At 42.3% G+C, this 21,917-nt stretch overlaps 2 protein-coding genes across 2 annotated transcripts in view; one reads left to right on the top strand and one right to left on the bottom strand.

Moving 5' to 3' along the window:
* The window catches only part of MTMR7 (myotubularin related protein 7), a 115,324-nt gene that overhangs the window by 78,307 nt on the left and 15,100 nt on the right, over positions 1–21,917 (top strand). The window contains exon 7 of the mRNA XM_033226081.1: positions 4,205–4,337. Within this exon, the coding sequence (XP_033081972.1) occupies positions 4,205–4,337 (133 nt within the window). The remainder of the gene's footprint in view (positions 1–4,204; positions 4,338–21,917) is intronic.
* VPS37A (VPS37A subunit of ESCRT-I) overlaps positions 2,034–21,917 on the bottom strand; it is an 87,672-nt gene continuing 67,788 nt past the window's right edge. The window contains exon 12 of the mRNA XM_033226107.1: positions 2,034–5,216. The gene's annotated coding sequence lies outside the window, so the exon portion shown is untranslated. The remainder of the gene's footprint in view (positions 5,217–21,917) is intronic.

The raw sequence follows: 21,917 nt of genomic DNA, 5'->3' as shown, positions 1-21,917 counted from the left end.
TGTGGAAATGGCAGACTCCAGGACTAAGGCAGTGAGCAGGCTGATAACACGATGGACACAGACTGAGTTTTCCTATGTTTGATTGATTCAGGGTTAGGGCGAGAATCTGATGCTGTTTCTTCAGTCTTGGCCTGCTCTCCCCTGGCCTCATTCTGTTATCTGGTCATTTATGCAGTTGCTCAGCCGGTCAGTAAATCTTCCTTGAGTGCCTGTTCTGTGCCGGTTTGAAGGATAAGGATATGGCCATAAATGAGAGGCTCAGGGCCTCTCGTGGAGCCTGCATTCTCCATCCCTCCTCTCTTTCAGCGCCGAGGTTTTCAGCGCCCACCCCTCTCTGCTGGCTCCTTATTCCTGTGCATCTTCTCTGTTGTGGACACTAAATCAGTCTCCAGTTTTTCAGTTAGACTTGCTCAAACTCCTGGAGTTGCTCTCCGCTGCCACAGGCGAAGTCTCCGTTCCTTGCTGGGCCTGTTGTCGTGGACCCTCAGTGCTTTCGAGCCTTCCCTCTTGCGGTAGCTGCCACACAGGAACCTTCATCTTCACTTGGAGTGGTTAGCTCACTGGCCATCTAGAATGCCGTCCCTCTCTCTCCATCCTTCCGGATTATGTTACAGTCCAGCTCTAGCTTTCTCTCTGCCACAAAACATTACCCCTGATCCCCGGGCCAGACAGTTGCCTTCGATTCCAACTCTTGTCGCTGTCACTGTGTCTACCTTTTGCTCAGCTCTTGCCCAGTCCTGGTGGATGTCATCTGTGACCACTGGGTGCCATGTGCTTTTCCCTTCCATTGTCAATTCTAAGCTGAAGGCCGCGGGAACAGCTTCTTTTGATTCCACTTAATGCCTGGCCTTAGTAGGTGTCCGCAGAGTGTTGACTTTGCTTCATTTATTAACTTCTCTGCACCCAAAGACACTGATATTCTCAAACAGCAAAAGAACCTTGTGTTAGGAAACAGGGTACTTTTCCAGTCCTACTTTTCACCTGTCTGTTGTGTTTCTTAAACATACATTGAAACTGAAGTGCCCACCTTTATTGCTTTATCTACTTGAGAACTTTTAGGACCTGAAATGAATAGTTTTTCTTTAGTTGTGAAATGGAGTTCTCAGTCAAAGGGACAGAGGGCCGTATTTGCTGTAGTAATAGCGATTTGTTTATGTAAGGCATGCTATTATCTTACCGCACACGCATACGCATACGCATAAAATGTCCAAGATAACTTATTGAATTTTTATTAATTGTTATACCGTATCTCCTGCTTTAAGGGTCCAGCTTTTGCTGCATTATCATGATAGGTCCTGTAAAAGGTGAAAATCCTAAGAAATTACACTTTAGATGGTAGATGAAATATTGCCACCTTCTGTTCATTCTGAGAAGTGCACACTGATGTTCAGGAGGTTATTTGTATCACTCCTTTGCTTTTAAGGAAGACTACCAGTCAGTTCTCCCAGATCAGAGATAATCAGCTATTTCATCATGTGTACATGGAGTCTTAATTATAGATTAAAATAATAATATTTTAATTTTTGTTTTTAAAAAATCGATTCCACATTCTAACTTTTGTAGACTATGTATTTTTTTTTTAATCTCCGCTTGGGATAGCCCTCGTGTCTTTGTGGGTAAAGGAGAAGAATGGTCAGTAACAGGGGGTCTCGCTCTGTCACCTAGGCTGGAGTTCATTGGCAACGATCACAGCTCACTGCAGCCTTGACCTCCCAGGCTCAAGCAGTCCTCCCACCTCTGCCTCCCAAGTAGCTGGGACTAGTCACATGCCACCACATCTGGCTAATTTTTGTGTTTTTTGTAGAAATGGGGTTTTGCCATGTTGCGCAGGCTGATCTTGAACTCCTGAGCTCAAGAGATCTGCCCACCTCCGCCTCCCAGAATGCTGGAATTCCAGGCATGAGCCACTGTGCCTGGCTGGTTTTTGTTTGTTATGCTTTTTAAAAAAGAGTATCTCTGTGGTATGTGGTGAATACGCTTAACTTGAATTAGTCAAGATACAGCATAAATGTAAGGTTCATGTCACGTAACGATACTTGCAAGTGTCCTATTAATTCTATTTATGATTCTTGTTATAAAAGATGAACCAATATTTTTGAAAAATTATGCAAAGCAGTGATATTTTATAATAGTTTTGGAAGAACAACATCTATAGGTAATTTTAGAAAAGTTTTCCCTACAAAATATTTATACTTTTTAAAGTGTGAATGTAAGTTGTCTTGAAATGCATTATTTTAATATTTTTTCTTGATTAAGGCCAGACTCTTTATTCTCGCAGCATGCCTGGGAGAAAGATGATGCCCTTTTGTAGATGGGAGCAGTGTCCTGAGGGGCTGATGTGTCCCAGCGGATGTCACATGAGCCAAGTCATGGAGCAGGGCTACTACTGAAATGTGAGATGTCTGCCAGCCTGGGCCCTTATGGCAACGGCTTGTCCTCTGCTGTTTTCACTTCTAATACACTTCATTTCTGTTATTTCAATTACAAACTTCATATATGCTCTCCGTATCAATGAAAGATTACGGGGGCGTCCAAAGTAGTACTGATGGCATTCCCCTGTCGCCTGCCACGCTGTCTTTCTGCTGTAATTGCTGCCAAATTGCTACCATTTTCTATACATTTTTATCCTGTTTGATAAGCATGCAAAAACTTAAAGACATATTTGTAAGTTGGTTTTATAAAAATGGGTGACTGTATGGATAATATTCTGTAGCTTACTCTTTTCAGTTGTCATGGGCCAGTGCCAAGTCTATGCACAGAGGGTCCCTGACTTAATGGTTCGACCTACATGATTTTTTGACTTTTTACAATGGTGCAAAAGCAACAGACATTCAGAAACTGTACTTCTGTTGTGATGCTGGGCAGCAGCGGGCGCAGCTCCCAGTTTACCATGCACTTTTGACTTACGACATTTTCAACTTACACTGGGCTCATCATGACATAACCCCATCGTAAGCCTCAGAGCTTCTGTCTGTCTGCTGTGTGATCTGTGCCCTCCTTCTTGGTCACTGCTTGCAGGCCAGGGCATGATAAACCTTCGTGTATACTGCCATTGCCCTATTGAGATAGTCATGGGTTTTCAGCTTTTTTCAATAAACATTCTTGGGCATCTATTTTTATATGCTGGTACTTTTAATTTTGTGAGATGTTTAGAAGATCTGCGTCAAAGAACATAAGTGTCTTTAACTTTAAACTTAGCTCTTTTGGCTTTTTAAAAAGTACTATGGTACATTGTGCTTTCAAAAGCAGATATTTTTTTCCGGTGGTGAGTTCCTAGCTTAGGTTCTCTGCCTGGGACAGCCCTCCTGTCCTTGGTGGGTGCAGGAGAATGGTCAGTGAGTACTGTTTTCTAGGATGTGATGACCTGCTTAATAAAATAGCAAGAATGTTTACCCATTCTAGAAACCGATGTATTTCCCAGCTAAAGTAGGACTTGTCCCCTTCTTGATTTTAGCCACACAGGGCTTAGGACAGTGTTTGCATTTAATACATTTCTTCTAAGACCACTATGACTTAACCTAGTTTGTACCTGGAGACCCCACCTTCCCGTATGCAAAATTATAATAATGAAGGTGATCAAAAAGCCCAATAGATCTCTAGATTTAAATAAGGTGGCGGGTGGAAATGTCTCTGGAGATGTGGTTGTATTCCGTCTCTTCATTTTATTCAGTAATTCCTGCTCAAGGTTTAATTGGGCATCTGAGGGATCTTGTGGGCCTATCAGAATGATGCAGCCATTCCTATTTGATAACATGTTTATTGGTCATATAATAAGAGAGGATATAACAATGTATAGAGCCTTATTCTGACAGCTGTTTCTGCTGATATTCTTCTGCGGGTTATAACCTACGGGTTATACGTGGTATTAAATTGGACTACATGGTTCCATCACAGAATTCCACATTCAGTTTGGCATCTCTGACGGGGACTGCAGGAGACATCTCCAGAAGAGTTTATCAGTAGACTGCTTTCCAGCTAAGAAAATGTGACCAACACCGACAAATTCATGCTGTTGAATATAAGCTCAGCAGAAGTGCCTGAAGCTATGTAGTTCAGTGCAAGGTTGCAGTGATTCAAATAAGCATATTATGTTTCTGCACATCATTCTGAATGCTTTGATTGGGTATCCATGAAATGTTTTGGTTGTTTCTTCATTGTTTCATCAATGTAATTGATGACTGTTCTGTTTTGCTGACCACTGCAGCTTAATGCAATGGCAAATCGCGCTGCAGGGAAAGGCTATGAGAATGAAGACAATTATTCCAATATCAAGTTTCAGTTTATCGGGATAGAGAACATCCATGTCATGAGGAACAGTCTGCAGAAAATGCTGGAAGGTAAACCATTTCCTTATGCACAGCATTAAAATGCAGTTAAGTATTTTGATGCCAAAAGGGAATAAGATAGTCTTGATTTTTAAATGTTTTTTTTTTTTTTTTTTTACATAGGTGTGATAATTTGGGAAGAATATCATGTTACAATGGCTTTTTAAACACTGAAGAACCTTTCTCTTATTTTGTAAGCATCACTGTGAGGTGGCTTTGTCATTTGGTGGTTAGCAGTCAGGACTCTACAATGATAGTTAACATCTAAGGTCAAAGTGCACAGGGATGTTTTTGTTTCTTCTTCATAATGTTAGTTTGATCCACATTCAAGGCCATTTAGGAATAAGACAATCCTACATTTTAAGCAATAACCAACCATTCTTGTATGGAGATCAGGTTCAAAAACTGTATCCTTGCTGAATGGCCATCCGAAGGGACCCTCATTTCTAAAACAGCAGCCACCACAATACACATGCATGTAACGTCCTGATACCTCCACACACACTTCGACACGTACAGCAAACACTACAAGACACGTACCCCCAGACTTATATACTCGTGTGGACAGGAAATTAAAGAGATGGATTACGTAATAGAGAAGAGTTGTTCATGTGGCCAAGCCAGTCATATGCCGATGAGCAGAAATTCTGCATTTCAAGCAAAAGCAGCTTAGTCTGCTGCTTCTGCTCCTTGTGATCGCAGTGACCCCGATAGGAATCTGTCACTGTAGTCTACCACTTCCGGCTCTACGAACTGGGAAAAGACAGAGGATGATGAAACCATGGCCTTGTGCCTTGGCTGTCCCTGCAGTGTCTGCGCTTCTGGGGAAAGCCCTGGAGAGCTGGAGCTGGGAGCCAGGGAAGTGGGCTGTCTTGATTGGAAATGCAGGCTCTGAAATGAAGAGGGACAAAGGAGGTGCTGAATTATTTTTTCCACGAATGCACGTTTGCTCTCAGTTGCTTATGCCGTTCTTTGTTTAATCAGAACACCCTAACGTTGGGATTGGAGAAATCTGAGTGTCACAAACAGGCCTAATTTCCATTCTGTTTCCTGGACTTTCTGGTTCATCTCAGTCATTATGAAACTTTGAACACATCAGTTAACTTGTTTGGGGCTCCATTACCTGCTGCAAAATGACAGGATTAGGCCAATACTTTCTATGGGTCTTCTAGCTGTGACAAATTTGATGCCTCACTTTAGTAGAAATCCCTTCCTACATCTGAAAACATCTCAGCCCCAGAGCCATTTCCATCTTCTGTACATAGTTGGCAGTCAGTCTCTCAGGTCACAGTGACAATACCTGGATATTGTCTCAAGTCACAGCGATCATACCCTGGGCATGATTATTTGAGCAACTTAAACTTTTAAGAGATGATCATGCACAGTTTGGCTGTTCCTGCTATAAACTATGTTTTTTATGTGTTGAAAAACTGGTCTAGCTTGGTACTATTATTGGAAAGGTAGTCTGACTTTAGTCTGAAGACTTCATCATTTATCAGGATCATTAAGTTATGCTTTAAAGTTTTTATTTAGTCATTTCATAAGATGACTTGGAGAACATAAATATTCTTCTATACAGAGAGTTGCTCCTACCAGTGCTGACAGCATATACATTTGGCTTTTGTTTTTAAATGGGTAATTCTATGGTTTCTTGTTAGGAGCCATTTCTCCTGCCTTTACGCCTGTGGTCTGACTCACTACTGTTTTCTGAAGGACATGCAAACTGACCAAGTTCCGGAGGGCAGCTGTCTGTTTCATAAGGGAACATTGTGCTTTCACATAACTTTTCCAGCTACGTGCAGTGCAGTAGGCAAGGATATCTTTCTGGATGCTTGTACGTGGTCTTGACCAATGTTTGACTATCTGTTTTTACTGAGTAAATTATAAACCACTGTGGAGGCTGAGCTGATGAGGAAGTGTTGCAATCAGACCCACCTTCTAAGGCTTTCCCTCCTTCAAACAGCTATCCTTGGCATCAGAGAGATATGAAGGTTCGTACTGCTGGTCACTTGGTAGGCAGAGGAATGAATGATGCATTTCATTCATGATTATTATTTTCTGAATTATTTTTTTACCATTGTTATGGATATAATCAGAATAGATTCTGATTCACAGAAAAGTAAAATTGTTTGCATTCTGGTTTCAAACAGCTCTCTGTGAGCAAGACCTGCAAGATATTTCGTCAGAAACTGAAATCTAGGACCAAGTTCACATCCTGTGTAGGTCTGCTATAGAGATGATTTAATTTTAACTTCGATTTGTAAGTTTCAACCGAACTATTTTTGTGGGATCTATACTTCCTAAGGAGAAAAAATGATGCCTTTCAGTCACATAGCAAGCAATTTTGTAATTTAATGAAATGATTTTCACGATAGTTTGCCTTTTGATGATATAGATGATGGCTTTTCCCTCAAGTAATAAGAAGATACCCAGTATTTTCTTTTCTTTTCTTTGTTTTAAATTTTTAAGTTCTGGGGTACGTGTGCAGGATGTACAGGTTTGTTACATAGGTAAATGTGTGCCATGGTGGTTTGCTGCACCTGTCAACCCATCACCTAAGTATTAAGTCCAGCAGGCATTAGCTATTTTTCCTAATACTCTCCCTCTGTCCCCCAACCTCCTCCCACCCCTCACCTCCCCTTTTATCCCCACCCCCCAACTCCCAACTTCCGCTGACAGGCCCCAGTGTGTGTTGTTCCCCTGCCTGTGTCCATGTGTTTTCATTGTTCAGCTCCCACTTTTAAGTGAGAACACGTGGTGCTTGGTTTTTTGTTCCTGAGTTAGTTTACTGAGGATAATGGCTTCTGGCTCCATCCATTAAAACAGTCCATAGAAGAGCCTGGAATAGACTAAGGGTATTGTTATCAGCAGAGGTGGAGCTTTTACCTCTTTGGCATCCTGGTGTTGGGGAGGAAGTGGTGAAGAGGAAGGTGGAAAGGTGCATGGAGTTACTTGCATGTCTCCACTTGTTGAGGTTGTGCGCCACTGGGACACCTCTTCATATCTGCTCTGAAGGTCGGCAGGCACTGATAGGAAAGAAACAGCAGGGACATCTTCCTCCTCTTCCAATCAACTGGCCATCTTTCGGAGGTCACCTAGAAAGTTTCACTTTCTCCCCGCGAGTAGCTTTGTGCCTGCCTACCTTCCACATGACTGTTAGATTAATACTGTTGGCCACAGTGTCACTGACCACTTATTCATCAATGTATTCATTAAACTAAAAATTGAGCAACTGCTCTTTGCCACACTTCATAAATATTTTCATTTAAATGACTGTATCTAATTTTCACAACAGTTGTGTGCAGTACGTGGTATTATCTGTAGTCTATAGGTGAAGAAGCATAATTTTTAAAAGAGTAAACAGTAAGTTGAAATGAACATGTAGATAAACATGTAAACTTGCTCTGGTAATTAGAGAAATGTAAGTTAAAACCTCAAAGTACCATTTGTCACCCAAGTTTTTACAAACTAAGATATTCACTACTCAAAAGAATGTGGTAAAACCAGTACCCTAAATATTTATAGTATTATTTAAATTGGCTTAGATAGACATAATATGTTTTGTTTAGAGATAGTTTTTTACCAGGTTGCTGCTTCTTAGGGACTAATCCAAAATATGTTTTCAAAAAATAAAGATACAGGAAGGGCATGGAGGCTCATGCCTGTAATTCCAGCACTTTGGGAGGCTGAGACATTGAGGATCACTTGAGCCGCAGGAGTTTGAGATCAGCTTGGGCAACACAGTGAGACCCTGTCTCTACAGAAAATTTAGAAAATGAAAAAAAATCAACCAGGTGTGGTGGTGTGTGCCTGTAGTCTCACCTGCTCAGGAAGCTGATGTGGGAGGATCACTTGGGCCTGGGAGGTTGAGGCTGCAGTGAGCCATGATCGTGCCACTGTACTCCAGCCTGGGTGACAAAGACTGAGGTCCTGTCTCAAAAATAAAATAAGACACAGACATGCCCATGTTAATAGTGGTATTTTATTTATAATAATAGAATATTGGAAGCCGAATGAATGTCTAACAGTAGTACTGATTAATTTTACTTCACCTTCTTGATAGAAAAGTTTGCATCCATGAAAAATACTAAATGTGAAGACTGTATGTACTAATATGGGAGAATGTGTACAATGTAAGTGAAAAATTCAGGTCGTAAAATTGTTTGCATATTCTTATTCACTATACAGTAAATCATATGTCTGAAGAAAGACTAGGAGAGCATGTCCGGAATGATCATTGGATTAGCAAGGAAAGATAAGAGTGATCTTTTTCCCTTTTTCCCTCTGTATTTACAAAATATTTGCTATGGTTGGTATATTCCTTTTTAAAAAATGATATTTATTATCTCATGGTTTCTGTAGGGCAGGTGGATGTGTCTCAAGCATAAATGAGAACCCAGGGACCCTCTTAGCATCTTGCAAGGCTGCAGTCAAAGTGGCAGCTGGGCTGCGTTCTCTTCAGGAAGTTTGAATGGGGAAGAATATACTTCTAAGCACTTATGGTTGCTGGCAGAATTCAGCTGAGGGCCCCACATGTCGGCTGTTCACAGCATGGCATCCTGTTTCTTCAAGGCCAGCAGGAGTGCCTCTCTCCAGTTACAGAGTCTGGTGTATTACACTTTTAAATTGTTTTTTAAAACATCCTTTCCAGTGTCACATTACAAAGCAGTATTTTAACCTAGCACTTTTTATCACGTCACAGTGATCCTTGTTGAGTAGTGGTTCTGGTGTAAGACAAGCTCACAGCTTGTGACCACAAGGATCATTATATGAACTGCAAGGATCATTATAACCACCTCACATAGTAATGAAGATACATTTATGGAAGGTTTACTATGTATTGGACACTGTTCAAATTTTTTAAGCTGTATTTACTCAAGTAAATCTTACTGCACTTGTTGCTACTTTTACCTTCATTTTACAGATGAGGAAATTGAGGCACAGAGCCTGAGAAAGTTGTTTCAGCTCCAAATAGTAAGTGGTAGAATCACCATTATTACCTACTTAGTGTGAGTTCAGATGCCTCACTCTTAACCCCTAGGCTTTTCTGCCTCTCGAGATAGTGGGTTGGTGTGGAAGGTGCCCTGGCCTCAGTGTGTGAAGTCCTACGGTTGGGTTCTTGATTTAGTCTCTGGGTAAGCTTGAACAAATCTCATTTTCTGTATTTGTAAAGCAATAAGCAACATATCTTGCCCACTTTAACTCATGATCATTAAAAGGATTTCTTGCAAACTATAAAGTGCTTTCCATTGTAAGGTGGGTATACTTTCTCTTGGGAAGCAATAATGTATTTGAAAATAAGCACTCAATGAAATGGATACGTTGATGGGCTTAGGTGAATTCAGTCAGCCAGGCAAGTATTTGGTAGGCCCCATGACTTCCTATGGGTACATTTTCTCAATTTCTTTATTCAAAAGTCACGGAGTAAGAGCACAGCTTTCAGAAGCACAGAAGCGTTTGTCTCGTGATAGGGTCTGTGTGCAATCAGCGCACGTTCACCAAAAATGATTTAATAAACAGCACATCAGGCCTTCAGGTATTTTCTCAGCAAGTTGTTCTACGGACTTGCAAATGTTAGCCTGACCGCGGAGCAGGGGAAGCGAGCCCAGAGCATGTGGGACGCAGGCCCCATGTCAGCTCAGTTCTGTGGGCAGTCGTGCAGTCAGGGACTGTATGAAAGGGGGCCAGGCAGATCCATTCCAAAAGACTGGAATCTTTTTAGCAGGCCTCAAAATAGAACAACTTAAAAAAATATTCCCTGACATGATAAGAATTGACAGTGGAGGATGTTTTGTGGCAAAGTCAGGTGGCCCTAGAGATGATAATCCGATCTGTTCTTTCATGCAAAGGTTTTTGAGTCCTCATTGATCGGAATCTTCGTTCAGTGTGGAAAGGGTGGTTGGAGGCAGAGGAGTTGGAGTTGTGGGAGTCACCGTGGTGGGTACGACGGTCACGTGTTAGATGCCTGCTCTGGTCTCCCTGCCAAGTTGCCTTGGAGGCAGTCTAAAGGGAATGGCCCCGGACACACGCAGCTCCAGGGTTTCTCTGATAGTTCTCTCTGCTCGGAGAGGAGAGGTTGTGGCTCTCGGTCCCATTGTCCCTTCTGCTTGACACGTTCTTCCGTACCTCATGTCTGTAGGGGTGCTGGCTAATTCAACCTTGAGGAAATGGATGATGAATTCAGCCCTTTGTAGCTATTGCAGATTTAAGCTTTTCATTTTGAAGTATTTCCTTTATCACATTACCTGCAAATTTATGCTGTGACATTCTACCAGATGTGAGCTAATGAAAAGCTGTCAAGGTTGGTTCTTCTCCAGCTATCTATAGTCTCAGTTTTTTTTTTTTTTTTTTTTTTTTGTTGGTCTATTTTTTTTTTTTTTTTTTTAATTATACTTTAAGTTCTAGGGTACATGTGCATGACGTTTATATCATGTATAACTCCCCAATGCAATCCCTCCCTCCTCCCCCCTCCCCATGATAGGCCCCAGTGTGTGATGTTCCCCTTCCCGAGTCCAAGTGATCTCATTGTTCAGTTCCCACCTATGAGTGAGAACATGCGGTGTTTGGTTTTCTCTTCTTGTGATAGTTTGCTAAGAATGATGGTTTCCAGCTGCATCCATGTCCCTACAAAGGACGCAAACTCATCCTTTTTGATGGCTGCATAGTATTCCATGGTGTATATGTGCCACATTTTCTTAATCCAGTCTGTCACAGATGGACATTTGGGTTGATTCCAAGTCTTTGCTATTGTGAATAGTGCCGCAATAAACAAACGTGTGCATGTGTCTTTGTAGTAGAGTAATTTATAATCCTTTGGGTATATACCCAGTAGTGGGATGGCTGGGTCATATGGTACATCTAGTTCTAGATCCTTGAGGAATCGCCATACTGTTTTCCATAATGGTTGAACTAGTTTACAATCCCACCAACAGTGTAAAAGTGTTCCTATTTCTCCACATCCTCTCCAACACCTGTTGTTTCCTGACTTCTTAATGATTGCCATTCTAACTGGTGTGAGATGGTATCTCATTGTGGTTTTGATTTGCATTTCTCTGATGGCCAGTGATGATGAGCATTTTTTCATGTGTCTGTTGGCTGTATGGATGTCTTCTTTTGAGAAATGTCTGTTCATATCCTTTCCCCACTTTTTGATGGGGTTGTTTGCTTTTTTCTTGTATATTTGTTTGAGTTCTTGGTAGATTCTGGATATTAGCCCTTTGTCAGATGAGTAGGTTGCAAATATAGTCTCAGTTTTTAACCATGATTAATTTCCTCAGATTACTTAGCTATTGGAGGAGATAACCACTAATAACCTGAAAATCTAGTCATTTTTTTCTCGGAACTTGGCACCCTGGCCTAGGTTTCCACATAGAAAAATCATTTTCCCATTAAAGTGGAAATAGGTCGCTTTACATGGAAAGAGCAGTTTGTACGGCTTTTTAACAAGTGTTCTGCTAGACCAGCAGCCTGTCAGGCTTCACTGGCTATCGGCGCGGTCATTTAGAGGAAAGAAATGGATCAAGCATGTGTGCTTTGCCTCTCTGGTGTTGTATGAGGATTTCAAACACAGCTGCTCAAGTGCTGGATGGGATCTGCCCATCTGGATCATCATACACTAAGCACAGAGACATAGGCTACAGCAAGAGTATGGATGCATGTGCGGTGGAGTGGATTCCAGCTCAGTAGTTTACTGGCTATGTAACCATGGATGACCTGGTAAACCTCTTGAAGCCGCTCTTTCCAATCTGAAAATCGAGAGTGAATCTACCCAGTAGGGTAGATTACACAGAGCCTCAGGCACAATACCTGCTTGTAGTAAGTACTTAACACACAGGAGCCGGGATGGTTATCACAGATGCTCATCTATTCATCAGTATTGGAGTGTTCTCTATGCCAGGCATTGGATAGGCAAATGCTTCATTCATTCATTGTGAAAAAAGTAACCAGTTTTGACCTAGAACAGAAATCATGGCAGGAAGAAAAGATCATGCTTGTTTATTAGTGATCTCACTGAGGGCCTTCCCTGGGTAAGTCATGGTTGAATGTTTTAGCTGGATGTCAAAGCCAAAGCATTTGACATTATCAAAGGGACAAAAGAAAAGAAGGTTTTATTTAATGAGAGAATAGTAGTTATATTTCTCCAAGCGGTGCTTCATTTTGCAGTTCACTGAGACCATTCAAAGATTAATTTTAAAATGTTCACCCTCAGAATTATTGTTCTGTTAACTGTGATGGCAGATTTTCAGAGAACTAGGCGAGTTTCAAAATGAGTGCTTGTAGAAGAAAGCGTAGCCCATCAAACTCAAGACAGATGTGGCTAATGTTAGTGATAAGAGGAGCTGTTTTTCCGTAAGGCTCTAGGTGGGGTTTGGCAGTTCAGTTTGCTTGCCAGTGTTGGTCCTGGAAGCTTTCTCAGCTGGCATGAGGCGTGTGGAACGACCCCCACCCCTGCATCCTCTGCTGCATGTGCTGCTCATTTTACCACTTGAGTTATTGGCAGCCACCATCTCAGTCTTCCGGGATTCCTGGCCTTCTCTCTAGTGCCTACTGCTTTACATGCACGCCAGACTTTCCAGCCTCTCAACCCCCATCTTTTCCCAGTCTCGACTTCCCTTGTGCCATTTGCTTTGAGTTCTCTATTTAGATTTTAGCATCCCTTAAACCCTACCTTCAGTTCAATTTCTGTTCTTCCTGGCTTAGTTTGTATATTTACTTTTAATTATTCTCTGTTTTTTAGTGAAAATAATATGGAAAGTAGAGTCAAGGGATTTAGATTTCTATCCCAGTGTATTTGCTGCATTGCTAGCATCTGAGTCCATTATTCCTTAATAAATCAAGATAATTCTGTCGGCTGGGCGTGGTGGCTCATGCCTGTAATCCCAGCACTCTGGGAGGCTGAGGCAGGCGGATCACCTGAGGTCAGGAGTTTGAGACCTGCCTGGCCAACATGGCGAAACCCCATCTCTACTGAAAATAGAAAAATTAGCCTGGCGTGGTGGTGTGTGCCTGTAGTCCTGGCTACTCAGGAAGCTGAAGCAGGAGAATTGCTTGAATCCAGGAGGTGGAGGTTACATTGAGCCGAGATCACACCACTGCACTCCAGCCTGGGCGACAGAGCAAGACGCTGTCTCAAAATAAATAAATACATAAATAAAATAAAAAATAGATAATTCTATCCACTCTAGATGGGAAGTTGTGAAGGTTCATTGAGAGGAAAGCACCAAGCCCCATTACATATGGCAGATGTAACAGAAATGGGCACATACATACATTTTTAAAATAAGAGAGAGGGTCTCCCTATGTTGCCCAGGTTGAAGTGCAGTGGTGCAATTGTAGCTCACAGCAGCCTCCGACCCCTGGGTTCAAGTGATCCTCCTACCTCAGCCTCCTGAGTATCTGGAACTACAGGTGTGTACCTCCACACCCAGCTAATTTTTTATTTTTATTTTTGTAGAGATGGGGTCTTGCTACATTGCCCAGGTTGGTCTTGAACTCCTGGGCTCAAGCAGTCCTACTGCCTTGGCCTCCCAAAGTTCTGGCATTACAGGTACAACCCACTGAACCCAGCCACATGTTTTTTATTTGCTGCAAAGTTTTACACACCTCTGCAGTTAATATTCACATCTTACTGTCCTTAGCACGGGTTAAACCTAAGATAGTACAGGTTACCACCATATACTGTGAATCTGTCTTTAGACACAAAATTCACATTCATAAATACTAATGGCACATTATCCTATGAACTTGCTGCTTGATTTTCTTTAGGCCAGTGGTAGTTAGTATTTTGGAACATATGGTGATGGGCTCGTGTAGGCTAAACACTTTGATTGTACAGGCCATAATTAAGTCCTCTTTGAATGGCTTCACCTGGTGGATGTTCAGTGGAGGGACATTATCATCATTTTGCCAGTTCTCTGAAGACTGTTACAGATCTTGGCTTCATGACTCCAAAATGGGAAAAGGACAGAGCTAACACTGGCGGAACTCAGACCAGTGTTGGGTTGGTAATCAAGGGAGGGCCATGTACAATTCCAACTTTAGATCTCAGGGTACAAGAAGGACCAACACTTCAAATGGAGACTTTGTTCGCACCCTCACTGACCCCACCCAGCAATTGTATAGGAGAAAATAAGAGTGATATAGGAAATACCTAAGGCAGATTATCTGAGGCTGATTTTCTTCTAAGTAAATTCCACATCTGCAGAGGTCCTAAAATGATATCTATTGTCTTTGCTTTTTTATTTTGTCACTGTAGTTTATATATATTTGTGACATACAGTAGTCCTGTTATATAAAACAAATATCACTAGACCTGGGCATGAAACTCCCGATTAGTGAGCCCCATTCTCTGCAGTTTGTGGCATATGTCTCTGATGTCAGCTGAAATGAACTTTGTTCAGCAAAATGGTTTGTAAATATTGGTTTGGGTTTGGCAACACGAGTGAACAAATAAGTATTTCTACCTTATCCTGAGTTTATCCAAACAAACCCAATAGTTTTATATTTAAAAATCCAGGCGCTAATCGTTTTGGTCTCGAGTGTACCCCCATCTGCCCATGTCTATTAATCATCCGCAGACCTCTTTGCTTTTCACGCTGCCAGTGAGCACACAGGGGAAGAAAACACCCTCTCAGTGGTTAACTTGGCTTGAGAACGTGGTGGGGTTATTTTACTTAGCGCACGCAATGTTAATGCTCCTGAAAACAGAAATGTTAAACAAGGAGCCTTCTTAGTGCTGACGTGGTGAGAGCCACAGGAGCCTGTCCCGTTGCTGAGAGCTAACTGGACACAGAAGCGTGGGGACGTTCTGTCTGGCAGGACATTCTAGGCCTGGTCCTGTGGCCATCCATTCCTCTCTCGCTTTTGGTGCAGGCCATCTCCAGGTTAGCTGGCAAGCCCGGTGTCTTTATTTTTAAACTTGCAGTCATTTCCATGCCTTGTGGGAAGAGAAGGTGGTGAAAAGGATCTTTTGTTCCTGGGCTAAGCATCAGAGCTTGGATGCCAAGATATTCTTCAGGCCCCCTGAACTTAATAATCAACAAGAATGCTAACTAGCCCTAAGCCCTATAACGACTGGAAAGTTTGGCCTGTTCAGTGAAAAAAAGACTGCAAGAGAATGTTATCTGTGGAAGGCTTGGAGGAATCAATTGCATCCTGAGACTTCACGCAGTGGAATGTGTGTATTTTAGGATTAACTTGAATACTTTGGGGACTTTGGGGCATGGCCTGGGGTTGGACAGAAAGCCCAAGCAGCACACGCCCAGGCAGTGGTGGTGAGAGCTCATGGACGGTGCTGGGATTTGCTGTGCTTCCCACAGGGCTGTGTTTCAGGGCCGTGTGCACAGGCAGAAGAGAGCCTGATGCTTGGAGGGCCCGTTGGTATTGCTGGGCACTGTCATAAGGCGACAGATCTCGAGAAGGGCCGGGCTTCCTCAGTTTTACCTCAGGGCTGGCATTTGGCCTTCGTATCAGATTGTGCTGTCTGTCTTCCAGGTGGGTCCATGCACCCGAGTTCACAGAAAGACTTTTTAAGTGCACCCTGGGTACATTACTTTATGGAAACTGGCTTCTAGGTCATCAACTTCTGTATGTCCTCCTTACTACGATTACATGACCTGCCTCTCAGAAGGCTCCTGGGGCCAGCTTTAAGCCATCTCTCCCTTCCCAGCTCCCTTCCTGATTGCCTTGTTGCCACCTTACAAAAAAAAAAACATTACCACACCCTCAGTCTTGCCATGATGCATCATCTCAGGGTGTATGAGGGAATATGTAGTTTTATATTTTATTTTAGAGGTACATGTGCAAAAATGTTTGAAGACTTCTGATCAGATTAAGCTTCCTTGAGCAGTCTAAGTCAATACTGTGCATAGCAGTAAAATGCAGGACACAAGTGCAGAAAATATTTGGAATTTTAAACTTTCTGGTGGCCACATTAAAAGTAAAAAGAAAATTTTCATATGTTATATAAATTTGTATATGTATATTAATTTTAATAATGTATTTTATTTAACCCAGTATATCCCAAATGTTATTTCAACGTTATCAGTATAAAAAGCTAGCAATGGGGTGTTTTTGCTTTTTTTGTGTGTACCATGCCTTTAAAATTTGATTCATATTTGACACTTACAGCGTATCTATCTCAATTCCGATCGGACATATTTCAAGTGTTTCGTAGCCACGTGTGACTAGTGATTACTATAACAGGGCAGCACTGTTGTAAGTGTTAGAAAGCATAACCTTTAAGCTGATGATATTTGGGAACCAAGATTGGTTCATGTTGAATTATGAAAAAAAACAACCTGAGGTTGAGAGGCATTAACAGCATGAACTCTGGAGCCAGACTGGAGCCTCGTCTCACCACGTATCCATCAGCTGGGAGACGCTGGACAAGCACTTAGCCTCTGTTTGCACTGGTTTCCACAATCAAGAATGAGAATAGTAAGTGCCTTCCTCAGAATGATTGAGAATTGAAAAGCTAAAGCTAATCTATATAAAGCACTTAGTGTCTGGTACCTGGTATGTAAGTGTTACTATTATTATTATTTCTGGTAAAACCTACCAAGGTAGTCATGGTGTGGTGGCAAAAGCTCTAGGTTTGTCTCTCAGAAGACTTGCATTTGAGATGTCTTTCTGCCATTGATCACTTCATGCCTTAACTTTTCAGAGCGTCGGCATTGACATGTTTGAGTGAGTCTAACACCTCCTTCCTCCAAGGACACCTGTGCTGGAGAAACAGATAATAAAATGTGTATCATAGCTACCATTTTCGGGAATCTTCTTTATGCCAGTGTAATGCTTATTTGTATTATTTCAGCTTTACAACAACTGTTTGAGGAAGGTGTTTTATCCCCATTTTATATTTGAAGACAGCGAGGCTCAGTAACTAACCCTGGTTACCACGTTGAGCGTGGGTAGAGCTGGAGTTTGAGTGCGGCTGTGTCTGCCTCTGAAGCCCTTAAACATTGCTACATACTATTGGCCATGCATATGTCATGATTATTACTCAGATGTACAGTATATTACTACACTGTACATCTGAGTAATAATTTTACACTGTTTAAAATCTAAGTTAAACAAGGAGGCCTTCCTGTTTCCCCATGAGGACAGAGTAAGCTATTGTGAAATCCCTGCTGATGAAAACATCTGGAAGTGTCAGCGAGTTTGATCAGGGAAGCGGGACAGTGAGCAGGGCTTTGGAAAAGGGGCCTTGTTTTCAGGAGATGTTGGGGATGTGAGGGTGCAGAGCTGGGTGCCTGGAAAAGCAGAGGATAAGTCACTGGTGAAGGCCTGCAGCAGGGGCTGGAGGGGACGCCTGTGGAGGCTGCTGCTTCTGTGTCAGGTGTCCCTGTGGGGCACAGAACTGGCCATCAGAGGCAGGGGAGTGAGGACAGATTGGAGTAGGCAGCCATAGCTTCATCAGCTGCCACTTCACGTCACCTTCCACTGCATATCACCTTCCAAACATGTAAAATACCTGTAGCAGACCCTAACCTGGAACCATCCAGACAAGAGGATCTCAGGAAGCCTGGCTGTAGGACCTTACTGCAGTGGCCAACAGTGATTCCTCCTGGAACCACGGGAAGAGTGAGTCCAGACACATCAGGAACACCATCTGTTATGCTTGTGGGAGCCTTCCTTCCTCCTGCTCCAGTTCCAGTATCCTGAAGCCTATTTCACATGACTGTTCTATCATATTGGGTTCTTGGGGCACTCATCCTGTGTCTTATTTCCTCTGCGTGCTAGGCATTATCATGAGCGCTGTTCCCTGGTGTGTTGTAAACTTGTCTTCAGCCCTGCTTTTTCTGTGGGATTCCACAGAATTGTGGCAGCGTTGCTCCTAAGCAGCGTTTGGTGTACGTCTGCTGGGTGTCCGTGAGATTCCCAGCCCAAACATGGTAATTCTTATCTTGGGGGCTTCCGTGCATAAGGAAGGTGTGTTTGGATCCCAAACATGTGTGAGACTAGGCCCAGGCTTTCAGCATCTCAGGAGAGATTTTTGTTCTCACGCAGGGTCCAGGCAGAGATTGGCTTCCCATCATCATCCTGACGCATGAGTGGATTTTTTTTAACAGCTCAGTTTGATGTAGGGAATCTTAGTTCCAGCTTCTGCCTTGCACAGACCCATAATAATTTCTTGTTTCTGTTCCAGTTAAATACAATATATAATAACTTACCCACTTCCTCCTGACTTCCCACTAAAATGAGAATGAAGTGGAAAAAAAAAAAAACCAAAAATACAAAAGGATGGGAGATTGAAAGAGGAGGTGATGGAAACAAACATATAAAAGGTGCAAAATAAATGGATGAGTGATAAGTAATGACACAGACTAGAAAAAAAAAAAAAAGCTGCAATTTATGGCAGAAGTATGAGAAACCCCAAAGGCAGCCAAACAGAAGTGCAGATCCTTTGACAGTCTCTGGAATTCGAGCCATCAGGTGTCTCTGAAAGAAGAGTACTAGCCGAACATTGGCACAAGAAGTTGGTCGGATCCCAGCCTCCTTCCTCCCCTGCACTGCCTAGTGAAGCCTTTTCTCCCCCTTCCACAAGAGAAGATGGTGATGCACTTTCTGGAAAGTCAACCTTTCTGAAAACGTTTACTACAGGGACTCTGGGATGAGGAGTACCAGGCAAAGCTGGAAGAGGGGATGGGGAATGCCAGCCCAAAAACGGGTTAAGTGAAAGTGTAAGTATCGAAGAATGAGACCCATGGTTACTGCCCCAGCTGTCCTCTTAGGACACTGGCATCCAACGTGATGCACTCAGGTGTTCAGAAGATTCCATGCTGGGGCCTGCAAACATCCAAGACAAAGGACTTGCAGATGTTACATTGGCCAAATCCCCCATAGCAAAGCCCAGCAGCTAAGAAAGCCTGCCCACGCACACAGCACACGGCACTGTTAGCCAGCCTCCCGTGTCTTGCTCTTACATGTGAATGGATAGGCAAAAATTAGAAAATTGACGAAAGCTCAACATGCATGACAGAGACCACACCCCCCTAACACACACAAAAACTGCCATTAATATTTTTAGAGAAATATTATAAGATTGGCAAAATGTAAAGCATCAGCAATACCAAGTATTAGTTGGGATATGGGGAGAGGAACTTTCCTACCCTGCTGGTGGGAGCATAAACCACTGCAGCCCTTTTTAAGAGCAATTTGGCAGTAGAGTCATCCCTCAGTATCCAAGGGGAATTGTTTCCAGCACCCCCACCCCGGCCCCCATAGATTCCCAAATCCACACACGCCCAAGTCCCTTACATAGTAACATGGTGTATTTGCATATAACCTATGCACATCTTCCCATTTATTTAAAATCATCTCTACATTACTTGCAATACTTAATACAATGTAAATGCTGTGTGAATAGTTGTTACACTATTGTTTTTCTGTTACCATTATTTTTTGTTGTACTGTTATTTTTATTTTTTTCAAATATTTGTACTCTGTGGTTGGTTGATTCCAAGGATGTGGAACCCGAGAATACAGAGGGCCAACTATGCATGATAGAGCTGAAGATTTAGGAACTCTGTGACCCAGCCCATTTCACTTATAGAAATCCAGGTACAGGGAGACTTTCTACAAGGAGACTGTAGAAAGATTTTTTTTTTTTTTACTGTACTATTTGTAAATATTGAAAAAGAGGAAACAATTGTCAACAGTAGGGGGATGGACAAATAATTTGCAATATAGAGTGGAATATTATATAGCTGCTAATATTAATGAAGTTTATTTACATAATATGGATATCTAAAAGTTGGATAAAAATGGCAAAGACTATGATACATATGTACATTTTAATGCCTATAACATATATATTATTTGAGGAGAATAGCAATAAGGGCTAACTTAAATAATAACACTTTGATACACAGGCTATTATTACCATTTTACAGTTGAGGGAACTGAAGCACAGAGAGGCTAAGTAATCTGCCCAAGCCCACACAGCTAGTATGTAAGTAGTGAAAGGACAAAAAGTTCTTGGGAATATTAATCATCTTCAAAGGAAAGAAGCAGGATGGCATGAAAACACGAGGCTTTATTTGTAACTTTATTTTTTTAGAGAGAGGATCTGGCTCTGTCATCACCCAGGATGGAGTGCAGTGGCAAGATCCTGGCTCACTGCAGCCTCAAACTCCTGGGTTCAAGTGATCCTCTCGACTCAGCCTCCCAAGTAGCTGGGACAACAGGCATGTGCCACCAAGTCTCACTAATTTTTTTCTCTTTTTTGTAGAGACTGAATCTCTCTGCTTTATCCAGGCTGGTCTTGAACTCCTTGGCTCAAATGATCCTTCTGCCTTGGCCTCTCAAAGTGCTGGGATTACAGGTGCGAGGCACTGTGCCCAGCCTTTTTTCTGTTTTGTTTTCTTAAGAGACATCTGGAGCAGTTGTGGCCAATCTGGATGTCTGTTACATTATCATGTTTTTAAAGACTCTTTTTTTTTTAAGAGCAGTTTTAGATTCACAGCAAAATTGAGCAGAAGGTGCAGAGCGTCCCACCTAGCCCTGCCTGCACACATGCACAGCCACCTCCATTATTAACATCCCCTACAGAGTGGTACACTGCTGTGATCAGTGCACCTACACTGGCACATCAGTATCACTCAAAGTCCACCGTATGGTTCCCTCTTGCTGTAGGACATTCTGTGGGTTTTGACAAATGTTTAATAATGAAGGTAACCACTGTCACAGTGGACAGAATAGTTTTCTGCCCTAAACATTCTTGTGCCCCACCTATTTATTCCTCTCACAACCCTAACCCCTGGCAGCCACTGATATTTTTGCTGTCTCCATCGTTTTCCATTTTCTAGGTCATCTAGTTGACATCATTTAATATGTAGCCTTTTCAAGGAAAAGTTGGCTTCTTTCCCTTAGCACTGTGCATTTAACTTCCTTCTGTGTCTTTTCATAGCTCATCTCCTTTTATCACTGAATAGTATTTCATTGTCAGGATACATTACATTTTAATCTTTATATGTTTAAATATTTTATAACTTAATGATTAAAACTCTAAGCTTGGGCACTCTCAGCCCATGGCTGACTACCCAGGGCTACAGGGCTAGTAGAGCCATAGATTCTGTGAATCAGTCTGTGTAGTTTTCACTGGCCTTCCACTAAGCACCCTCTCCTTTACTATTCTGCATGTACTTTATCAGACATAGAGTGTCTTCCTGCCTGTGATGCTGGGCCTGGGGTGCGGAAGGGGCAACACTGTGACCTTAGACAGGCAGTGCTGCGAACCAGAGCAAATTCAGAGGGCTGTCACTTCACCAACTGCATATTAGGTCTTCAGAGCTATGCTTCCAGCTCAGGGCAGGCATTTGGAAGGAAGATTTTGGAATCTTGCCTGAACATATTCATAATATAGTTTTCTTAGGTTGGGTTTTTTTCTGGGAATTTCAGTGTTATTTCCTTCAACATTGTTGTCATCTGTGACTCAGAATTTAACTACTTGTGCTTTTTTGTGTGTGGCTTTTATGTTGCAGGAAATCACAGTGAATCCTCTTATCTGCATTCTTGGAGGCAGGGCATCTGATAAATTAGTATTTTTGTTAATGCTGCTATGTGTCCCATATGCACAGAAATTTCAAA

Source organism: Trachypithecus francoisi, unplaced genomic scaffold, assembly GCF_009764315.1.
Source record: "Trachypithecus francoisi isolate TF-2019V2 unplaced genomic scaffold, Tfra_2.0 Contig01440, whole genome shotgun sequence".
Taxonomy (NCBI): domain Eukaryota; kingdom Metazoa; phylum Chordata; class Mammalia; order Primates; family Cercopithecidae; genus Trachypithecus; species Trachypithecus francoisi.
Note: the sequence above shows the minus strand (reverse complement) of the source record. Positions and strands in the feature narration are given on the sequence as shown.